This window comes from Stegostoma tigrinum, chromosome 1, assembly GCF_030684315.1.
Source record: "Stegostoma tigrinum isolate sSteTig4 chromosome 1, sSteTig4.hap1, whole genome shotgun sequence".
NCBI classification, from domain to species: Eukaryota; Metazoa; Chordata; class Chondrichthyes; order Orectolobiformes; family Stegostomatidae; genus Stegostoma; species Stegostoma tigrinum.
In genome coordinates, this window is record NC_081354.1 from 2,954,214 (window position 1) to 2,976,220 (window position 22,007).

The 22,007-nt window shown below is 41.8% G+C and overlaps 1 protein-coding gene across 1 annotated transcript in view; it reads left to right on the forward strand.

Moving 5' to 3' along the window:
- The window catches only part of rchy1 (ring finger and CHY zinc finger domain containing 1), a 36,592-nt gene that overhangs the window by 2,807 nt on the left and 11,778 nt on the right, over window positions 1-22,007 (forward strand). The window contains exons 2-6 of the mRNA XM_059647513.1: window positions 2,550-2,669; window positions 7,115-7,230; window positions 14,874-14,952; window positions 17,926-17,970; window positions 21,187-21,245. Of these exons, the coding sequence (XP_059503496.1) occupies window positions 2,550-2,669; window positions 7,115-7,230; window positions 14,874-14,952; window positions 17,926-17,970; window positions 21,187-21,245 (419 nt within the window). The remainder of the gene's footprint in view (window positions 1-2,549; window positions 2,670-7,114; window positions 7,231-14,873; window positions 14,953-17,925; window positions 17,971-21,186; window positions 21,246-22,007) is intronic.

Here is a 22,007-nt window from a genome sequence, read left to right on the forward strand (position 1 = left end):
ATCAAGGGACCCAGGTTCGAATCCTGCTATGACAGAATTGAATTCAATAAAAATCTGGAATTAGGAATCTGGTGATGACCATGAAAGTGTTGCCAATTGTCAGTGGGGGGGACAGAAAGCACATATGATTCACTGATGTCCTTTACAGAAAGAATCTGCTGTCCTTACATGGTCTGGCCTACATGTGATTCCAGACCCACAGCAATGTGGTTGACTCTTAACTGCCCTCTAGTCAATTAGGGATGTGCAAAAAATTTGTCTGACCAGCAATCCCACACCCCATAAATGAATTTTAAAAATTGCAAATATTTCTTGTCTCTTGATGGGGCTAAGTGTTGTAGATGCAATTCTGGAGACACGCTGTAGCCTCCTTCCTTCCCCAGCCAACTGTGCTTGACATCCCACACCTAATCAACTACACACCAGGGCCATCTTCCCTCCTTCAAACAGGGAGGGCCAGTTGGAACCTGATTTAAGTAGGTTCTAAGATGTCATATTCTATTCACCATTTATCCTAATGAACATACCTTACTTCACTAACAGTGAGAAATATAAAATGCTGTGTTCTCAATGGTCAGGAGATGGCCTCAGGTGAAGGTCTAATGGTGTGGCTACCTGTTGAAACAAGAGTGGTTTACTCCTTGAACTACCTCAATATGACTTTCCTGCACACTCTTCACATTCTTCGCTGTCATTAGTCTGCAGAAAGCTATTAATTTCTGTCTTTACACTGCTCAGTGACTGAGCGCTCTCCACCTTATGAGTGGAAAAATACCCCATCATTTCAGTTTTAAATGGCGTATACCTTCTGAGATTATGCTCCCTGGTTCTATACTCTCCAACCAGGAGAAACATCCTATGTACATCCAGCTTGTCATGGCCCTGTAAGAATTTTGTAAATTTCACTGGCATCACCTCTCATTGCTTGTTTCATCCGCATGCTTTTAGTGACTTGTGGACACAGACATCCAGATCCGTTTGAAACCCCATTATGTCCCATTGTCTCAACTATTTAAATATTTTCATCTTTGTTGTTTCTACCAGAGTGAATACTTTCACATTTACTCACATAATATTTCCCCTGCCATGTTCTAGCCCAGATTAGCCTGGCCGCATCCTCTTGAAGCTTCCTTGCAGCCTCTTCACAGCTTGTGTTCCCATTTGGTGTTGTCAGCAAATTTCGAGATTTGGTCGCCAGGTACTGATCATTTGTATCAATTGTGAACAGTCGTGGACCCAGCACTGACATATACTTTGCTTCACAAATAAAGTAATGCCCCCTGAGACTTGTTGGTTCAGCCCTACTGTTCGCTTTCTGTCTGTTAATCAAGTCTTATCCATGCCAATATGTTCTTCCCAATCCCATGTGCTTTAATTTCGTTTACTAGCCTCTTGTGTGACATGCTATCAAAAGCCTTCTAAAGATATAAATGCTTCACATCCATTGAAGCCTATCCTGACACACTGAAGGTGTTTTTAAATTTCAGTGTTGATGTCTGCCATTGGTGTCAGTTGGCTCCCAGGATAAAGAAAGTGATCCATGTTGCCCAAGGCTGTCTCTTGGACTTTGATAACGGGGGGCCGTGCACAGTAGTGGAGCCAATTTAGTACAGGACCTTTGTTCACAAATGTTTAATGAAAAGCCCATTTTCTTAATTGCCTTGGTGGCATGTTAGACAGTAGCAGAGTTAAGCCACTAGTTGCGTTGTACAATAGATCTATGAATTTTCCGTGTGTTATCCTTTAGATTTATTCTTTTTCATTTTTAGCATTGAATTTTACTGTGTTTTATTCCTCTGACTTCAACTTTCTTGTAAATGGGGATTAGTTAAATCTCGAAACTGGCTAGCTTTAATTTTTAATAGAAGCTGCTGAAAAGGCAATGGCTAATTACTTCATCACAAAATAGAGATTTGTTTTACCACATTCAACAAATTAAGTAAACACGTCAAAGACTGAGCTGTGCATTGCAAGCTCTTGGTGAATTTTTAATTCGTCTTGGAAAGTGACAAAAGAAGCCTACAATGCTGTGCTCTTTATCTGTTAAAAACTACAATATCTCTGAATTCTTTGTCCTATCAATCGGTCCTCTAAGTTGGATGTAACAGATCCCTGAACTCTATTTTGAAGCAGTCTTGGAGACTTCGCCTCAGTGTCTGTCCAATAGTTATTACTTAACCACAAAAACCAGACTATTTTGTCGTAATCGCATTGCGGATTGTCAGAATTTGCTGTATTTCTAACATTACAGTGACAAAACTTCAAATGTAAAGTCACTACGGAAATACAAGTTGCTGCTTCAGTTAGAGGAAGCCAGGATTCTGATCTGGAGCTAATTCTCTAACTGCATTCAAGAATGTAGAAATCATTGTACATTCCAGCCTTAAAGAGATAGACATGTTAATTCTAATTCGAACATGATCTTGTCATTACGAAACAGCACACCAACATTAGCATAGGTCAGCACTGTTGAGAAATCCATCAATATCTGTATGCAATAAAGAAAACTGATCTGGGGAAATGAGAAGGACGTTGTTTTAATTTTTCAGGCACCATGCTGCGGGAATTTTTACATTTGCCGACTATGTCACGATGACACGGAGAATCATCAGATGGATCGCTTCAAAGTTACCCAGGTTCAATGTGCAAAGTGTGAGACCATTCAGCAGGTTGGTAAATACCGGAAAATCTGTTTCAGAGCACCAGTGTACCAGTTAAGCTGTGAGCTGTGGAGCATGTTAACAAGTGAAGTGTGTGTGTCGATGTGGAAGCCACTGTACAGCAATGGTTTCACTTTCCACAGTTTAAAGAATATCCTGCTGTTGGTAATTATACAATTTGTACAAAGCAACACCATTAATAACATGGAATAATATGGAAACTAGGAGCAGGAGTTGGCCATTTGATTCTTTGAGTCTGCTCCACCATTTGATATGCTCACACTGGTCCTCTATCTCAATGACATATTCAATTTTCTCCCCATAACCTTGAAGCTTTTGTCATCCAAAAACACAATCACTCTCCTGCTTAATCTCCATGTTCCCTCACCCCTTAAGTGTCCAAAAAATAGTATACAGACTATCCTGTGGAATTTTGCAGTGTTGCAGTATGTTTCTGAAAAACATAGATATAGGGAACACACCATTTTGGAGGGTTAGCTGAAAAAGAATAAATCTTAAGTACAGTTTTGAAAAACAGGAATACTTGAATATGCAGTTAGAGTTGGGCCAATGTGATGGGAAACCCACAGTAGGGATGAAGCTTGCTGGAGGGTAACTGGTAGAGGCTGCAGTGGGTGTGTGAGTGAGGTCATGGTATAAATCAAGAGGAGGAGGAGGAGGAGGATCATATAGTAATAGGCAAGGCTCCTTCCACTTTCCATATTAAGCAGAGGTTCACCTGCACATCTGCTAATGTGGTGTACTGTATCCATTGTACCCGGTGTGGCTTCCTCTACATTGGGGAAACCAAGCGGAGGCTTGGGGACTGCTTTGCAGAACACCTCTGTTTGGTTCGCAATAAACAACTGCACCTCTTAGTCGCGAACCATTTCAACTCCCCCTCCCATTCTTTAGATGACATGTCCATCATGGGCCTCCTGCAGTGCCACAATGATGCCACCTGAAGGTTGCAGGAACAGCAGCTCATATTCCGCCTGGGAACCCTGCAGCCCAATGGTATCAATGTGGACTTCACCAGCTTCAAAATCTCTCCTTCCCCCACCGCATCCCAAAACCTGCCCAGCTCTTCCCTTCCCCCCACTGCATCCCAAGACCAGCCCAGCCTGTCTCTGCCTCCCTAACCTGTTCTTCCTCTCACCCATCCCTTCCTCCCCCCTCAAGCCTCACCTCCATTTCCTATCTACTAACCTCATCCCACCTCCTTGACCTGTCCGTCTTCCCTGGACTGACCTATCCCCTCCCTACCTCCCCACCTATACTCTACTCTACTCTCCACCTATCTTGTTTTCTCTCCATCTTCGGTCCGCCTCCCCCTCTCTCCCTATTTATTCCAGAACCCTCACCCCATCCCCCTCTCTGATGAAGGGTCTAGGCCTGAAACGTCAGCTTTTGTGCTCCTGAGATGCTGCTTGGCCTGCTGTGTTCATCCAGCTTCACACTTTATTGTCTTGGATTCTCCAGCATCTGCAGTTCCCATTATCACCAAGGCTCCTTCCAGCTTCCCTTCCCTGTGTGTAACCTGTTTGGTGAGCTCCATATTACATAGAAACAGAAAGTGCTGGCAAAACTCAATACGTCTGACTCATCTGAAGAAAGAGAAACTGTTAATGTTTTGTGCCCAGTATGACCATTCTTCATTCTCCCTTGACAACTTCAACAGGTGCATGCCATAAAAGAATCACTTTTTGAGCCCAGTCGGTTTGTCCCTTGCCCGTTAAACTCTGGACTGATGTGTGGCCATGCAACTTCGAAGCAAATATTGATGGGAAAGAAACTGGTACAAATTCATGACAAAAGAAATGATGGATATATTGGGGTTTGTGTGAAACAGATGCATACAGTGGTGTTTTGATCAAATGGAATTTATGGAATATGAAGGCCAGTAAGGGGAACTTTGGAATTGGTAAATACTTCTAGCTACAGAAACTTCATGGGTGTTTGAAAACTTAAATATTGAAATTCAGGATCACAAGCACGACAAGTCTGTTGTCTCTCTGTCATTAAATCATTTATTCTAACTTGATGTTTCTGGTTGCAGTATTGACTAAGGAACTGTTTGTTCAAGTTTAGTAATTAGCACACAACTTTTGAATGTTGGTACAGCTACGAATAGTTATCCTTTGAGCATAATTCAATGGAATAAATTCAATGAGCATGCATGTTAAGTTTAGATTGGTTTGTAAATACTACACTCTATAGGATGAATTTAGTCGTTCTACAAAATCTAGCAATGCAATGTATGGTTTGAATAATGGAAGTTTTCTTTTCCAGATCCTTATTAACTTTGCACTCCTTCTTGATTTCTTGAAGGCATTTGTTAAGAGGATGGATTTAGGAACAGCAAAATAAATGCTTTAATATTTTATGGTTAGTCCAAACCTTGTACTGCATTTTAGATTGTACAAACAGGACGTTCGCCGTATTGCAACTAACAGGCCAGCTTAGCAACCACAGATAAAGATTCAGAATTTTTAAATAATTGCATATGTGTTGTCATAGAGTCATGGGGGGATCTATAGCACTGAAAAGGGCCCTTACGCCCATCGAGTCTGCAACAGTTAAAAACAACAAACTAATAAATTGAGTCCCAATTTTCAGCCCTTGCCCCATAGCTTTGTGTGCCTTGGCATCACAGGTGCTTATCTGAATATGTTTTAAATGTCATGAGGGTTTCTGCCTCTACGATCTTTACAGGCAGTGAGTTCCAGATTCCCACCATCCTCTGGATGAAGAAGATTTTCCTCACATCCTCTCTAAAGCTCATATCCCTTGCCATGAATCTGAGCTCCCCCCCCCCCCCCCCCCCCAGTCATTGATCCCTCCACCAAGAGGAAGGTTCTTCTTACCTACCTCATTTATGTCCCCTATAATTTTGCCCATCTCAGTCACGTCCCCTTCTCAGTTTTTTCTAGAACATAGAACATAGAACAGTACAGCACAGAACTGGCCCTTCAGCCCACAATGTTGTGCCGACCATTGATCCTCATGTATGCACCCTCAAATTTCTGTGACCATATACATGTCCAGCAGTCTCTTAAATGACACCAATGACCTTGCTTCCACAACTGCTGCTGGCAACGCATTCCATGCTCTCACAACTCTCTGCGTAAAGAACCTGCCTCTGACATCCCCTCTATACTTTCCACCAACCAGCTTAAAACTATGACCCCTCGTGCAAGCCATTTCTGCCCTGGGAAATAGTCTCTGGCTATCAACTCTATCTATGCCTCTCATTATCTTGTATACCTCAATTAGGTCCCCTCTCCTCCTCCTTTTCTCCAATGAAAAGAGACCGAGCTCAGTCAACCTCTCTTCATAAGATAAGCCCTCCAGTCCAGGCAGCATCCTGGTAAACCTCCTCTGAACCCTCTCCAAAGCATCCACATCTTTCCTATAATAGGGCGCCCAGAACTGGACGCAGTATTCCAAGTGCGGTCTAACCAAAGTTTTATAGAGCTGCAACAAGATCTTACGACTCTTAAACTCAGTCCCCCTGTTAATGAAAGCCAAGACACCATATGCTTTCTTAACAACCCTGTCCACTTGGGTGGCCATTTTAAGGGATCTATGTATCTGCACACCAAGATCCCTCTGTTCCTCCACACTGCCAAGAATCCTATCCTTAATCCTGTACTCAGCTTTCAAATTCGACCTTCCAAAATGCATCACCTCGCATTTATCCAGGTTGAACTCCATCTGCCACCTCTCAGCCCATCTCTGCATCCTGTCTGCTCCAAGGAAGCTAACCCCAGTATATCCAACCTGTCTTCAGAACTAACTGTGCATTTTTTTTCTTTTCACTCATAAGATGCAAGGCCAGAGTTTATTGCCAGTCCTTAATTGTTTTCAGAAGGTAATGATGAGTTGCTTTTTTGAACAGCTGCAGTCCATGTGGTTTATGTACATCCACAATGCTGTTTGGGAGGGAGTGCCAGGAGTTTGCTCCAGCAACAGTGAAGGAAAATGGCATGTAGCTTTGAGGAGTTGGGGTCTCAAGCTAAAATGTTGGTGTCACGAGCTCTGAAGTAGTAACGGTCTCTGAGGAGCTCTGCCCTCCTTTGCCCCCTTCTTCCCCACAGGTGGTCTGTCTGCCCCTCTGCCTTCATAGTTTTTACTGAGGGATTCTGACAGTTTGCACTTCTCAAAATGAAATCATGTTGGGGAGAAAGCTTGGGAAACACTGTTCTAGGCAGGAGAGGTCCCTGCTTTGTTGTGGATCAAAGAAATTTATGTGTATGTTTCACAGGAATTGATTATCTCCATTAACATTACTGGATAATACAAACCTGGAGACTGAAGGTTTCTTTTTTTCTTAGCATCATTTTTTTCAATATGTGTAATAACATTGTTTGATAATTTATTTGTAGGTTACTGTTTTGCATGTGTGATCTAAAAGACTAAAGCTTTCTGGAATCTGTTACTTTACCCAATAGGTGAAAAAGACCTGTGAAAAGTGTAAAACTGTGTTTGGAGAATACTACTGCGACATCTGTCATCTCTTCGATGTAGACAAGAAGCAGTATCATTGCCCTCCATGTGGAATTTGTAGGTGAGCTTTAAAAGAGCTGACTCTAGTATATTATTTTAGCATATTTTGTATTTTAATAAACTATGTTTATTTATAATGAGCACGGTGGCACAATGCTTTAGTTACTCTGCTAGTAATCTAACGGTTGCTTTTAAAAATCTGGAAATGTGATTTCAAATTCCAGCAGCTGTGGAATTTAGATTCAATCATTAAAGTCTAGAATAAACAGTTAGTGGCAGTGATGGTGAACATGAAACTACTGCATTGTTGTCAAGAGTCATCTAGTTCACTCATGTCCTTTAGTGAAGGACTTACCAGAGCTGGCCTACATATGGCTCCACAGCCTCCTAACTATTCTCTGAATTGGAGATAGTAGGAACTGCTGATGCTGGACAATCTGAGATAACAGGGTGTAGAGCTGGATGAACACAGCAGGCCAGGCAGCATCAGAGGAGCAGGTAAGCTAACGTTTCGTGTCAGGACCCTTCTTCAGAAATGCATTTAAAGTTGATTATCACTGATGTACCATCAAAGAATGATTGTAAGGTGAATATTTATGTACGTAGCTAATGAAGCCAAAGGGCAACTTAGGAGTGTGGTGAGAATGTGGCAATTGTTGCCCCATAAATGTGTTATAATCCCAGCCAATGAACAAATCAGATACCAAAATGAGACCTGGCTTGAAAGACCATAATTTTTGTTTTGATTTTTTTTTTTACTGTAGTGGTCAGTCACAGTGATTTCACAAGAGGCTGCCAAAGTATTTATAAGGGAGGTTGCAGATAGATTACATCATACAAGAACTGTATGGAAAACTCATTTATTACAAATATGAGAAATAAAGGTTCAGCCTTTCACCCTCAACAGCAATCTTACGGATACTCAAACCTCAGTGAAGGGCCACCCTTACTCTGTTTACAAACTCCTTGTTCAGTTGACACAACCATAATTGGTTTCTCTTTGCCAAATTTCTGAATTCACGCAGTGTCTTTTTTAAAAGGTTCATGTCTCTTCCTGAACTACTTAAACTGGTAAAGCAACTTACCTACTTCTAAGATAGGTTCTTTAAATGTCTCTGCCATAACCTTCTGTCTCTGGAGATTTTCTCCTCACTTTTAAGTTTGTCAGGACTTCTTTTCAGCACAAACTGTTTGGAGACTACCAAGCTAACAGAATCTCTGCCGCTACTGATCTGTTCTTTCTGACTGCAAGCTGCTCAATTTCCTCTGGATGTTTCTGTCTTTGTATTACTGGAGGATTTCTTTTTCCTCTACCCATTTTTTCATCATACATTGAACTGTTCACCTCCAGGGTTTAACCACCACCTTAACGTGCACGTAAGCAAACTTGGACGCCCCAGCACTACTCTCAGAGCAAACCTAAGATGATACTAAAACTGTCTTCCTCTTTCCAAACCTGCGCAGTGTAGCAATACAAATCGTGCCTAAAGGCATGGAATGCTCTTCCACTTCTCGAACTCAAGTTTCCAAATGGAAATAATACTACAAGATGAATATTCATCACAAATCAGGCCAAGAGGTGCAAGTCCAATAAAGATACGAGGCAAAATGGAATTGTATGATCCGTCATTGGGTAAGATGAAAATGAACTGGAGGAAGGTTAAGCAGAGTATAAACTCAACCAGGAATCAGATAGGCTGAACAGGCTGTTTCTGTGTTATACGTTCAATGTAAATTACAACCTGCAAACAACCTGTTTGCCCAAGCATTCTGTGTTTATCCTTCATTTCCTTTTAAGTGTTTATTCCGGTTGAGCTTTAATAAGTATTTTTGAGATTATAGTATTTTCTGCAAACATTGTAGTTAGCCTGTTTTGGACCATGAAGTATCCAGGTAACAGTATGAATCCCAAATTTAGGAAACTGAAGATTGTCAGTTCTTTGTGACAAACTGAAATGATCAGTTTGGACACGAAGGTTGCTGATTGTGCCGTGCCAACGGATAGCAGATGTTGACAGAATGAAATGTCTTGTGCCTGTGGTATAGTGATAGTGTCCCTACCACTGAGCCAGGCGGTCCAGCTGCAAAAGTCCCACCTGCTCCAGAGAGATGTAATAACGTTGCTTAACAGGTTGATTAGAAAATAACTTATTCTGCAAATGACCTTTATCGATATAGATAAGTTAAATGTTAGGCCCTTATTAAATAAACTCTTCTAGATGTTCAGCTTATAACAATAAGTCTCCTTTTTCGGCTGAAGCAAACACTGGGTTGCTTGAAATTGTAGAAAATCTTGCAACACAGAAATCAGCCCATTTAATAAACAGTGAGAACCTCATAGGAGTTCGTGCAGCATTTACAGAAACAGAGCTATTGCTTTTGGTTCTGACAACAAATAATCAATCTTAATTCATATCTCTGCCATTGAAATTGGGTGAAGGTAATGTTTTTGCTCCTTTTTCTTAGCCTGTCTATCAACAATATATAGTAAAATTAGTAAAAGCTAACAAAATGAACAGAGACCAGAGTAGGTTGTTAAATATGGGTTCAGGCTTCCTCAGTGAGATGGAAAAATTTTTTAAAAAAGAAAACGTTTTTACCTGCTTTGTAGCATCAGCCGGAAATGGTTTAGCCTCAAGGAGGAGCTGTGTAATTGTAACAGTGTTAAGTAAAAGTGTGCAAAATATTGAATTGTTAAATCCTGGAAGTTACAATGTTAGTGAGACAAAAGTTCTTTCATTTACTGTACCAGATGGAGTTTTACTTCACCTCACACCGAACATCCACTGTCGTAATGAGACCATACAAAAATTGGAGGAACTACACCTTATTTCGCCTCCGGAGCTTACAAGCCAACGGTCTCAACATAGAATTCACTAGCTTCAAAATCTCCCCGAACCCCGGCCTCATCCCATGTCCACCCCTCCCTCTCATTCCCTGCCTCCTTGACCCGACACAACCTGTTCATCTTCCTTCTCACCTATCTGCCCTACTCTTCCCATTGACCAATTTTCACAAACCCTGTCTGCATTCACCTATCATCAACCCACATTCCTTCCCTAGTCCCACCTCATTCCTTATTTATTTTTGAGCTCCTTTCCCTCCCCCTAGCCCTGAAGAAGGGTCCTGACTCGGAACCTTGACTTTCCTGCTCCTCTGCTGCCTGACCTTTTGTGTTCCTCCAGCTCCACATTGTTATCGACTCCAACCCCTTTGATTACTGGTTCCCCAGATGTCGATGTTTTTAATCTATTTGTTCAGACATGTGTGGACACAGTCAATCACTCTCCCAGTTAATTCATAATTAACATATAGTCATTAGCTGTTTCTTAGTTCCAATTGGTCTTGGGTATCCTTGCCAGGCCCTACCAGATTATAATGCAAGTGACTTCTTCGCTTGTTAACCCTGTTTCTGTCTCAACACATTCTGTTGGATCTGAATGGTTCCAGTATTTACTTCTTGATTAGATTGGTTCTTTACCTAACTTAACTAGATTCACAAATTTATACCACAAGTGCCAGGCAGAATGGAGATGATTAGTTGAGTTTTGCCATTGATTTTGCCTGGCGTAAATGACAGAGATTGATTTGTATACTTGTACTGTATGATGAAGCTAATGGACAATCGCTGCATTTTGTTGGAGAAATACCCCCACACTATAGTTCCATCTATGTGGACAGTGTGCCACTGGTGCGTGTGCAGGACCTCTCCATGGGATCACCATCGATGAAAAGGTCCAGCATCAAGTCAACAGCTGCCCTCTTCAAACTGTGACAATATCTCTTTGACAATAGTGACTTCTAGAAGTCAACACATGAACCTGGTCAATAAGGCTGTTGCGTTGCCCACCCTCCTCTGATGCAGCAAAACCTGGATAATCTTTGAGAGCTTTAACCAAGCTAAATTGAATCCTCTGAGCCAGATTACAGGTTGGTCAGGCAAACGCAAGCATCTTCTATGAAGCTTTGTCTACCTCTGTCAAAACCTGGCTCCTGAAGAACCAACTCTAATAGACGGGCCATTGTCTCTAGATGCCTGAAACTGATTTCTCTTGAAAGACTCTCCTCCTAGCTCTCTGTTGTTCAGTACTAAAGAGCAGCTAGAGGAAAATGTGTACGGATGCAGTCAAGTTGTTGTTATACACAGACATATGGACTACAAGATGGAAGTCATGTTGCAGCTGTATAAGACTTTAGTGAGGACACATTTGGTGTATTGTCTTCAGTTTTGGTTGCCACACTGAGGGAAGGATGTGGAGGCCATGGAGATGGTGCAAACAACATTTTTTACCAGGATGTTGCCTGAATGGAAGTGTATTATTTGTAAGGAAAGGTGGGCCAGACTTGAATTGTTTTTGCTAGACCATTCAAGGTTGAGGGGTGGCCTCGTAGAAGTATACAAACTTATGAGAGGCATGGATAGGATAGGTAGTCTGTCAAATACCAGGGGACATAGGTTTAAGATGACGGGGGAAGGTTTAAAGGAGTTGTGTGAAGCGCATTTTTTACACAAAGGGTGGGTAGGTACCTGTAACGTACTGCCATGGGAGGTGGTAGGATCAAACTCGATAGCAATGTTTCAGAGGTATTTAGATGGACACACAAAAATGCAGGCAGTAGAGGTATATGGACTACATGCAAAACAGCAACATAGTTAATGAGTCATTACAGCATGGAAATAGACCCTTCGGTCCGATCAGTCCCGCCAACCATGTATCTCACATTAGGAGTTTAATTTGGATAAATGCGAGGTATTGCATTATAGAAAAACAAACAAGGGCAGACTTTATTAAATTAATGGTAGGGCATTTTGTATAGTTGGAGAAAAGAAAGACTTAGTGGCTCAAGTACATAATTCTTTGAAATTTGTGTCATGGATAGACAGGGTGGTTAAGAAGGCCTTTAGCATACTTAGCTTTGTTGCTCAGGCCTTTGAGTATAGGAATTAGGATGTCACGTTGAGGTTATACGGAATGTTGGTGAGGCCACTTCTGGAGTACTGTGTGCAGTTCTGGTCACCCTGCTACGGGAAGGATATTATTAAATTGGACTGGGCTCAGAAAAGATTTATCAGGATGTTGTCAGAAATGAAGAGCTTGAGTTATAAAAATAGGCTGGATGGGCCGGGGACTTTTTTCGCTGGAGCGTACGAGTTTGAAGGGTGACCTTCTTGAGTTTTATGAAATCATCATGGGTATAGATAGGGCGAATAGCAAGAGAATTTTCCCTAGGGTAGTGAAGTTCAAAACTAGGGGGTACATTTTGAAGGTGAGAGGAGAAAGATTTAAAAAGGACATGAGGGCACTTTTTTAAACAGTGTTTCCTGTGTGGAATGAACTGCCGTTGAAAGTGGTAGATACAGTTCCAGTTACAAATTTAAAACACATTTGGATAAGTACATGAATAGGAAAGGTTTGGAGGGATATGGGGCAAGCATAGGCACGCAGACTACTTTAAGTTGGGAGCATGGTCAGCGTGGACTAGTCGGATTGAAGGATCTGTTTCCATGCTGTCTGACTATATGATTCTATAAACTCCATCTGGCATTCCTTAGCCCGTTGACTTCAGTATCTTTAGTCTTCCATTGTTTCCTAATCTTACCAGCCTTGCCTCTCACTCTAACAGGAATATAATGCCTCTGAACTCTTGTTATTATACTTTTGAAAGCCTCTCAATTGTCAGTCATCCCTTTACCTGTCAGCTGACTCCAATCAACTTTTGAAAGTTCCTGTCTCGTACCGTTAAAATTAAAAGTTGGCATAGACTTCGGGGGCTAAAGAGCCCGTTCCTGTGCTGGACTGTTCTTTGTTCTAGGAACAGAAGTAACTCATATCGTAGATAGTGGGAACTGCAGATGCTGGAGAATCCAAGATAATAAAGTGTGAGGCTGGATGAACACAGCAGGCCAAGCAGCATCTCAGGAGCACAAAAGCTGACGTTTTGGGTCTAGACCCTTCATCAGAGATCTGATCTCTGAACTCATACCGTGTCTGTTCTACCATTCAGTGAGATCAAAGCTGATCTCATCCTGAAATCCACTTTCCTGCCTTTCCTCCCTCATTTTAGATTTTGTGACTGATTAAACATCTGTCTCCTCAGCCTTGAATGTGCTGAATGACCCAGGCTCGTCAGCCCTTTGTAGTGACATGACTGGCTGGGAGGAGGAAGCTATCAACTGCTCACCATGGCACTTCCTGATCCATTAAGAAGCAAACCACTTTGAGTCTCAGTGACTTCTCCGTGAGGTAGAGTGTTGCCAACAGAAGAAGGAAAAGGAAGACAACCCCAGACGCAAATTCCATTTCCCCACATAACAACATGCCTCACTGCAGGAAAATTTGTGGATCCAAATTGGGTTTACAAGTCATCTGAAGACTCCTCTAGCCTCTCACATGTCATCTCAGCCCAAGGGGCTGCCAACATCAGTAAATACTTTAAAGATATGTTGTGTGGCACTGTATCATATATATTTGCAGTGAAGCAAGAGATATGAGTATACTTTAAATTTTACTTAATTTCAGGGCCAGTTTACAGTACTGTTTGCATTCCATTGTTACCCCTTTATCACTCTTTAGATTTAGATTTTATTATCACTGTATTCAAGTACAGGAGTTCAGTGAAAGGTATATAATATTGCCACACATGGTGTCCTCTTGCGTATCAATGTAAAAAAAAAAGTCTTAGGTGCAAAGTAGTAAAAGAAATGAGAGTTAACAAGTTAAGCGTTACTTCATAGAATAGTAGAAAATTAAAAAAGGTAATGATTACATTAAAGTCACTTGTAGTTTTCTAGGAAAATAAAAGAATAGGTTAAAAGTTCAACAGTCTTTGAGCCCTCTGCTTTACTTGCTGCCCAGGAGGCCTCAGCTTGTCTGTGCTTGATGCCATCACCACAGATACAGTCACTGCTGCTGAAACTGCCGCCTCTCTGATAACAAAGTGTAGAGCTGGATGAACACAGCAGGTCGAGCAGCTGCCTCTGCAATCTCCCCCAGTGGCTCTGGTTCCTGTCAAGGCAGGATCCACTTACACACCAAGCCAAGACACCTTCATGAGCTGCTGAGAGACCAGGCCAGGGCCTGCCATGAGCACTTTACACAGCTAAAATGGTTAAAGGATTAGAACAGGCAGTAAATAATATTATTTGGCAAAATTATTATTCAGATAATTTTTCAAAATTACAAATGAAGGAATTCTATATGAGCTATGAAATAAACTTGTTTCAAATCGTAGTTCTTTGCTAACGTTGACTTATCATGTCGTCTTTAGTGGTAGTATAGTTTGCAGTTTGCAGTGTACATGACATGCTGTACACTTGTCAGAGCTGACCACATTGCTGTCTAAATGGATTATAGAAGGTTCTTAAAATCTGCAGCACATCCCAAGCTCAACTCTATTTTCATTTTCTACAATTCTTCTAAGTTTGGGGAAATAACATGAAGCTGATGTTTACAAAAATATTTCATGGAACGTGCATATCACTGACAAGATGAACATTTGTTGCTTGTTCTTAATTGTCCTTGAGAAGGTTTGTTTAGAACATTGAAGGGACAGTTGTTCTCATCTCTCAGTACATTTCCATCTGTGGTAACAAGAAAAATGATCAAGTGATTGCTCAAACATAGTGGGGAGCATGGTTATCGATAGCAGTGTATTAATGTAATTATGCTGTTTCGTAATACTTTTAAAATATCTTCCAAGCAGAATTGGGCCTAAAGATGATTTTTTCCACTGCCTGAAGTGTAACCTGTGTCTAGCTACTCATCTCCGTGGGAACCACAAGGTAAATCATACTTGTTTACTGCGATTGTCATGGTTTCACTGGGCAATGTGCATGTATAACCTAGAATGTGATCAGACACAAATTGACTTCAAGATAAAACTTAAAATGCTTCAGTTGCAACCTGAAAGGCTTTGGTTCAAATGCCACTTTGTTTCCATTGCATCAGTGTTGTTACAGCATTAATATAACACAAAAGCGTCATTAGGTAACTTGACTACATAGCAGAAATGGGTTCACTTGATGATCCCTTTAGCAGAAAAAGCTGCCAATGCAGTGAAGTAAAACCAGACTAATTTTGGTTTCATCACAGCTGAGTAAGAGTCCATTGTGCCTGTGATGACTCTTTGGTAGAGCTAGCCTATTAATTCCACACTGTTGCTTCTTCCCTGCAGTCCCCACACTACTCTGGATCTGAGTGATTCCGGCTTTTGGTTGTTGATAAACTGGTTTTTGAATAAATTGGATCTTGGTTTATATATGAAACAATAGTATAGCTGTTAATCATATTAATTTATTGAACTTGCATTATAGATCTTCGCACAACTAATTCTTGTAGATTATTTCTTTACATGTGTTTGTACAGGTTAGTTTAATCTAAGCTAACTTTATTAGATTCACAAATTAGCACAAGTTCTATCCATATGAAGATGATTGGCTAAATTTTCCATCAGTTTTACCTTATATAAATGGCAGGGACTATTTGTGTGCTTACATTGTATGATATAACTATCATCTAGAAACTGCATTCACATAGAACAGTGCAGCAGAGGAACAGGCCACTTGTCCGTACTGACCACGATGCCCTTCTAAACTAATCCCATCTACCTGCACATGATTTGTATCGTTCGGTTTCCTGCCTGTTCATGTGTCAGTCTAAATGCCTCTGAACTGTTGCTGTCCTCTCTGTTTCTACCACCTCCCCTTGCAGGACATTCCTGGAGAAATAATTCTAGTTTTATTGTGAGCCTTGTAACTCGGACAGTATGAACTCCTGCCCGCAGGTGGCAGCAGAGGCACAAATGTCAAAGGACAACAGTGCAAAGAAAAACCATTATTAAAAAACATAATTTGATTGAAAGGAGATTTTGGGTTGATATGAATAGCTGCCAAATAAACAATATTTAAGAGGAAGTTAGATGAGCACCTGAAGGGCAAACTGCATGTAGGATTGTACTGTATGGGTAGCAACTCCTGAGATTGATTTCTTTGGTGTTAAGTCTGGAAAACACTTGATAGATCCTGCCCTCATTTACACACTGCAGAATTTGGGGCACTACCTTGATATGTTTAAAAACGAACTGGCAACAGTATTTCAATCATGCTACCTACTGATTGTATAATGAACACACATGATTACCATTGGGTGTGAAACAATGTGCAGTCTTTGTAGAATCTCCTGTAAATATGAATTAAATATTATCTTTCAGCTGGCTAATATTTTGAAAAGTTAATTAAACCTTTTGAGTAGTAAAATGTTTACTTTCCTCACTCAGCACTAGAATTTAAACATTATTTCATAAATTTACATATATAGCAATTTTGAACTGTTCTGTACATAGAGGACAGTATCATTTTTCCTGAGTGTTCAACTTGGATTTCATGCTGAAGGTACTGGAATAGGCTCTTTTGAAACACTACTGCCTGACTTTCATCAAGAGTTCATTCCTTCCTTATTTATAACATTCCCCAGCTCAACAGCCATTTGAGGTCTCAGTGCCTTTCCAAATCGGACCTCTTGAGCATTTCCATCACTGGACGTCATGCCTGCAACTGCATAGGCCTTGAGCTCTGAAATTTCTTTTCTAACCTTTTACCTTTCTTAAGAAACTCCCAATAACCTATCTCTGACTAGCCTTTTGACCCTAATATTACCTTATGTGACACAATATAAATTTTGCTTTGCAATGCTTCCGTGCAGTAGCTTGAGAATTTTTGTGTGTTCAAGAAGTTGTCTAAATACACATTGTTGATTTGGGCAAACCTAGTGAGCCAAGCTGACAGGTAGATGATTGATATTGTGCCTGTTGTGCATTGATTCTGAAAGAGTAACTGTGCAAGTTGCTCTTCTCTGAAGTTGTAATGACAGGGCTTATCATTTTAAAACATTTTAATGCCGTGTTTGACCAGAGTCTGGAAGAAACTGAAAACTTGTAGACTGCACAGGAATTGATATGCTAATTTGATGCAGCATTAGCTCTGTAACTCCTGTTGGATTTTCACTAACAATGTGTAACTGTGTTCTGTGATAATCCACCTGTGTGCTTTCCTTGGTTAGCAGATCAGAAGTTGAAATGAAATTAGTGTGTGATCAGACACAAATTGACTTTAAGATGAAACTCAAAATGCGTTGGGTTCAACCTGAAAGGCTGTGGCACAAACACACTTTTGCTTCCCTGGCCTCAGTGTTGTCACAGCATAAATGAAACATGAAAGCATCCTTAAGTAACTACATGACAGAAATAGGTTCACTTGATCCCTTGAGAACAAAAAGCTGATGGTGAAACTAAATTTAAAAATAAGACTTACTTTAGTTTTCATCAGCACAAAAAGTGCTGGTTCTGCCCATATTGGTTCTTTAGTAGAGCTGCCCTGTTAATTTGCTCCTTGCTCCTTCCCTGGAACCTGATAAATATTTTGCTTCAAGTATATTTTGAATCCTGTCTTGGAGGTTTAATCTGTTTCCACACTTTTCCACCCCCTGTTCTATGTTGCAACCCTGTAAAATGCTCTGAATTTCCCCTGTACACAAGGAATGCCAGGGAGGATGCACATGTGTTTATCTAACATGGAGATTTGTCAATGACATTAATTTTTCTTTGATACCAGTTTCAATAATGCTTACAGTGACACCAGTATTTTTAATGCTGATAGGTTTAAGCTTTTGTTCTGGTATTTGACGTAAGCTGAGATTTCAGAAAAGAACTTATGGTTAATGATGTTTGAATATTGACAGTCAGTTTCCTTTTTGTACAGTGTGTTGAAAATGTTTCCCGACAGAACTGTTCCGTGTGCATGGAGGTAAGATCGGACTTCCCAAGAGTGGTTGTTTAATATGAAACTGGCCTTCAGTTTGTTTCTGGAGCGAGTGAATATTCCCCTATTTGCCTTACTGTGGGATTGTCCTACATCATGATTGTAACAAACTAGTTGAACTGCTTTTCCAGCATTTACAAAGTATCCAATTTATATTTGATGGATTGGGCAGTTGGTATGCCTGCCTCTTTGTAGGTTACATGGAACAGTCCCTCTTCCGCACCTACACTGGCCCCAGACCCCACCTCTTCCTCCGTTACATTGATGACTGTATCGGCGCCGCCTCTTGCTCCCCAGAGGAGCTGGAACAGTTTATCCAATTCAACAACACCTTCCACCCCAACCTCAAGCTCACCTGGGCCATCTCCAACACATCCCTCACCTTCCTGGACCTCTCTGTCTCCATCTCACGCAGCCAGCTAGAAACTGATGTCCATTTCAAGCCCACCGACTCCCACAGCGACCTAGAATACACCTCCTCCCAACCACCTTCCTGCAAAAATTCCATCCCCTATTCCCAATTCCTTCGCCTCCGCCGCTTTTGCTCCCAGGATGAGGCATTCCACTCCCACACGTCCCAGATGTCCGCGTTCTTCAAGGACCGCAACTTCCCTCCCGCAGTGGTTGAGAACGCTCTTGAACGCGTCTCCCGCATTTCCCGCAACACATCCCTCACACCCCGCCCCCGCCACAACCGTCCAAAGAGGATCCCCTTGGTTCTCACACACCACCCCACCAACCTCCGGATACAACGCATCATCCTCCGACACTTTCGCCATTTACAATCCGACCCCACCAGTAAAGACATTTTTCCATCCCCACCCTTGCCTGCCTTCCGGAGAGACCACTCTCTCCGTGACTCCCTCGTTTGCTCCACACTCCGCTCCAACCCCACCACACCCGGCACCTTCCCCTGCAACCGCAGGAAGTGCTACGCTTGCCCGTACACCACCTCCCTCACCCCCATCCCAGGCTCCAAGATGACTTTCCATATCAAGCAGATGTTCACCTGCACATCTGCCAATGTGGTATACTGCATCCGCTGTACCCGTTGTGGCTGCCTCTACATTGGGGAAACCAAGCGGAGGCTTGCGGACCGCTTTGCAGAACACCTCAGCTCGGTTTGCAATAAACAACTGCACCTCCCAGTCGCGAACCATTTCCACTCCCCCTCCCGTTCCATGGACGACATGTCCATCCTGGGCCTCCTGCAGTGCCACAATGATGCCACCCGTAGGTTGCAGGAACAGCAACTCATATTTTGCTTGGGAACCCTGCAGCCCAATGTGGACTTCACCAGCTTCAAAATCTCCCCTCCTGCCACTGCATCCCAAAACCAACCCAGCTCGTCCCTGCCTCCCTAACCTGTTCTTCCTCTCACCTATCCCCTCCTCCCACATTAAGCCACACCTCCATTTTCTACCTACTAACCTCATCCTGCCCCCTTGACCCGTCCGTCCTCCCTGGACTTACCTATCCCCTCCCCGCCAATACTCTCCTCTCCACCTATCTTCTCCTCTATCTATCTTCGGCCCACCTCCCCCTCGCTCCCTATTTATTTCAAAACCTACTCCCCATCCCCCGCTCTGATGAAGGGTCTAGGCCCGAAACGTCAGCTTTTGTGCTCCTAAGATGCTGCTTGGCCTGCTGTGTTCATCCAGCTCCACATTTTGTTATCTTGATGCCGTAATGAGTTGTTTTAATGGATTTTTTAAAAAAATAGGTTCTGAGAAAAGCTGCTTACTTCTCAAAGTAAATGTATATTTGCTGCACTAATTGAAAAGCAGCTTGAAATAACCCTACTGAGATTGGCACCAGGTCACCCTTTATTTACATGTAGAAAGTCCTTGACACTGATCCAGCTCCCGAGAGCCAGCTCTGAGTGAACAGAACCTCTGACACTCCTCTTTATATCTGCCAGCCAGGACTCTCTAATTGGACCAGATTAACAGCCCCAATTAGGGTTCTCACCTTCTGTGAGGTTCATCTGGCTGACCTTGTTCCAATCACTACACATCTGGCCAGATTTGTGACTGGATCTGTAACTATAGTGGATCCTTGATGATGCAGTACTGCTCGGTTTTTGCTCACACCAAGCCAGATGCTCCAATACTGCTTTGTTAACTGACTGTTGACTCTCGGTCGAGCAATGTTTTGATTTTAAACTTCTAGTCTTTGTTTTTAAATCCCTCGGATTTATTCCTGTCTTTCTGCGAAACCTCCTCCAGCCCCACAACCCTGAGAGATACAGGAACAGAAATTCTGGAAAGGCTCAGCCGGTCTGGCAGCATTTGTGGAGAGAATGTATAATTAACATTTCTGGTTTGGTGACCCTTCCTGAGAACTGATAGTTAGGAAATGATTGGTTTTCATGCACAAGATAGGGTGGGGTGGAGGAGGTAAGGAATAAATGATAGGTGGAGATAGAGCCCAAATTCAGAGCATTAACTCTGATTTCTCTCCACAGGTTCTGCCAGACCTACTGAACCTTCCTAGCGATTTCTGTTTCTGAAATCCAGCATCCAGTATCCTTGAGATACCCACACTCTTCTAATTCTGGCCTCTTGCACATCCCTGACTTTAATTGTTCCACCGTTGGTAACTGTGCCCTCAGTTACCTCAGTCCCAAGATCTTGAGTTCTTTCCCTACACCGTCTCTCTACCTTGTTCTCCTCCTTTAAGCCACATTCTAAACTTACTTCTTTGACCAGGCTTTTCATTTTCTGACTTAATATTTCCTTTTGTGCTTCAAGTATTATATTTTGTTGTCGCGTAATGCTCCTGTGAAGCACTTTGGACAGCCCTTGCTTTATTATGTTAAAGGTGCTATATAAACACAAGTCGATGTTGGTTACCTTGATAATAGCATAATCGAACTGATGTATGGCAGTATAGAATTCAGTCTTTGAGTAAGAAATTAGATTCCTGTGACACATGCGCCCAGTGATAACATGCTTCTGGGAGAGTGGCACACTCAGAAGAATAAAGATGGATTGCATATGTAACTCACAAACGGGCCGTTTGGCCCAACTAATCTGTGCTTGTGTTTCTCCTTGTTTTAGAGCAGTGTTCTGTAGCTTCTCTGACTTGTGCACTTTCAGCAAATCCCTGCAGGAACTGCTGAATTCCATCTAATAGTCTAAAATGCCCCTTTTGTTTTATACTGTTTAATCATTTTCTGGTTCAATTTTGTTGTCATAGGATATTCATACTTCTCGTATTGGGGCTCATGTCCTGACCTGTGGTCACCTTCTTCACAAGTAAGTGTACTGAATTCTTTCTTTGACCACATATTGGAATATAGGACAAAGAATACAGTACTGTAAGATCAATACTGAGAGGAACTGATGAGAGTGAGAGACTTTCAGCTGTTGATTTAAAAACAATTTAAAAGAGCATATCTTCTGAAATAACCTATGGTGTTTGTCAGTTACCAAAAGTGAAGCAAACAATGAAATGAAAGGTAGGCACAGATTAAAGAATTGACCATTGGAGTTGGCTCCTCTTCTATTTTTTGCAGTTGGACGCTCTCAGAACAGTGGATACACTATGGGCTTCAGCTGGCTAATATATTGCTGCCTGGAAGTAAATGTAAGGAATTAAAAAGTCAGTTCTTCTTAAATCCATTAGTCAATGCATTAGAATTAAATTTCGCTTCAAACAAGCAGTTTGAGAATTTCTCATCTCTATACCAACTCAAGAGCAAGACAGCAGCCTCCTTACATAACTTAGGAAGTGAGTCAGCATCCTCCTTGTCCCAATCTAAGCAACATGAAAATTTGGACTCCCTGTTTTAAACAGTGTGCCAGTAGCCTCCCTGTCCAGAAATTGGGGTTAGTCCCTGTCTTCCAGTTTACATCAAAACATGAAAGTCAGTGTGAAACAGAAACTGCATTGCAGTTTTGTTAGAGTTCCAGTCCATGCGTGAATAAAGGTTTACCAGCTGCTAATAAGCTGCCTCTGACATCCCCTCTATACTTTCCACCAACCAGCTTAAAACTATGACCCCTCGTGCTAGCCAT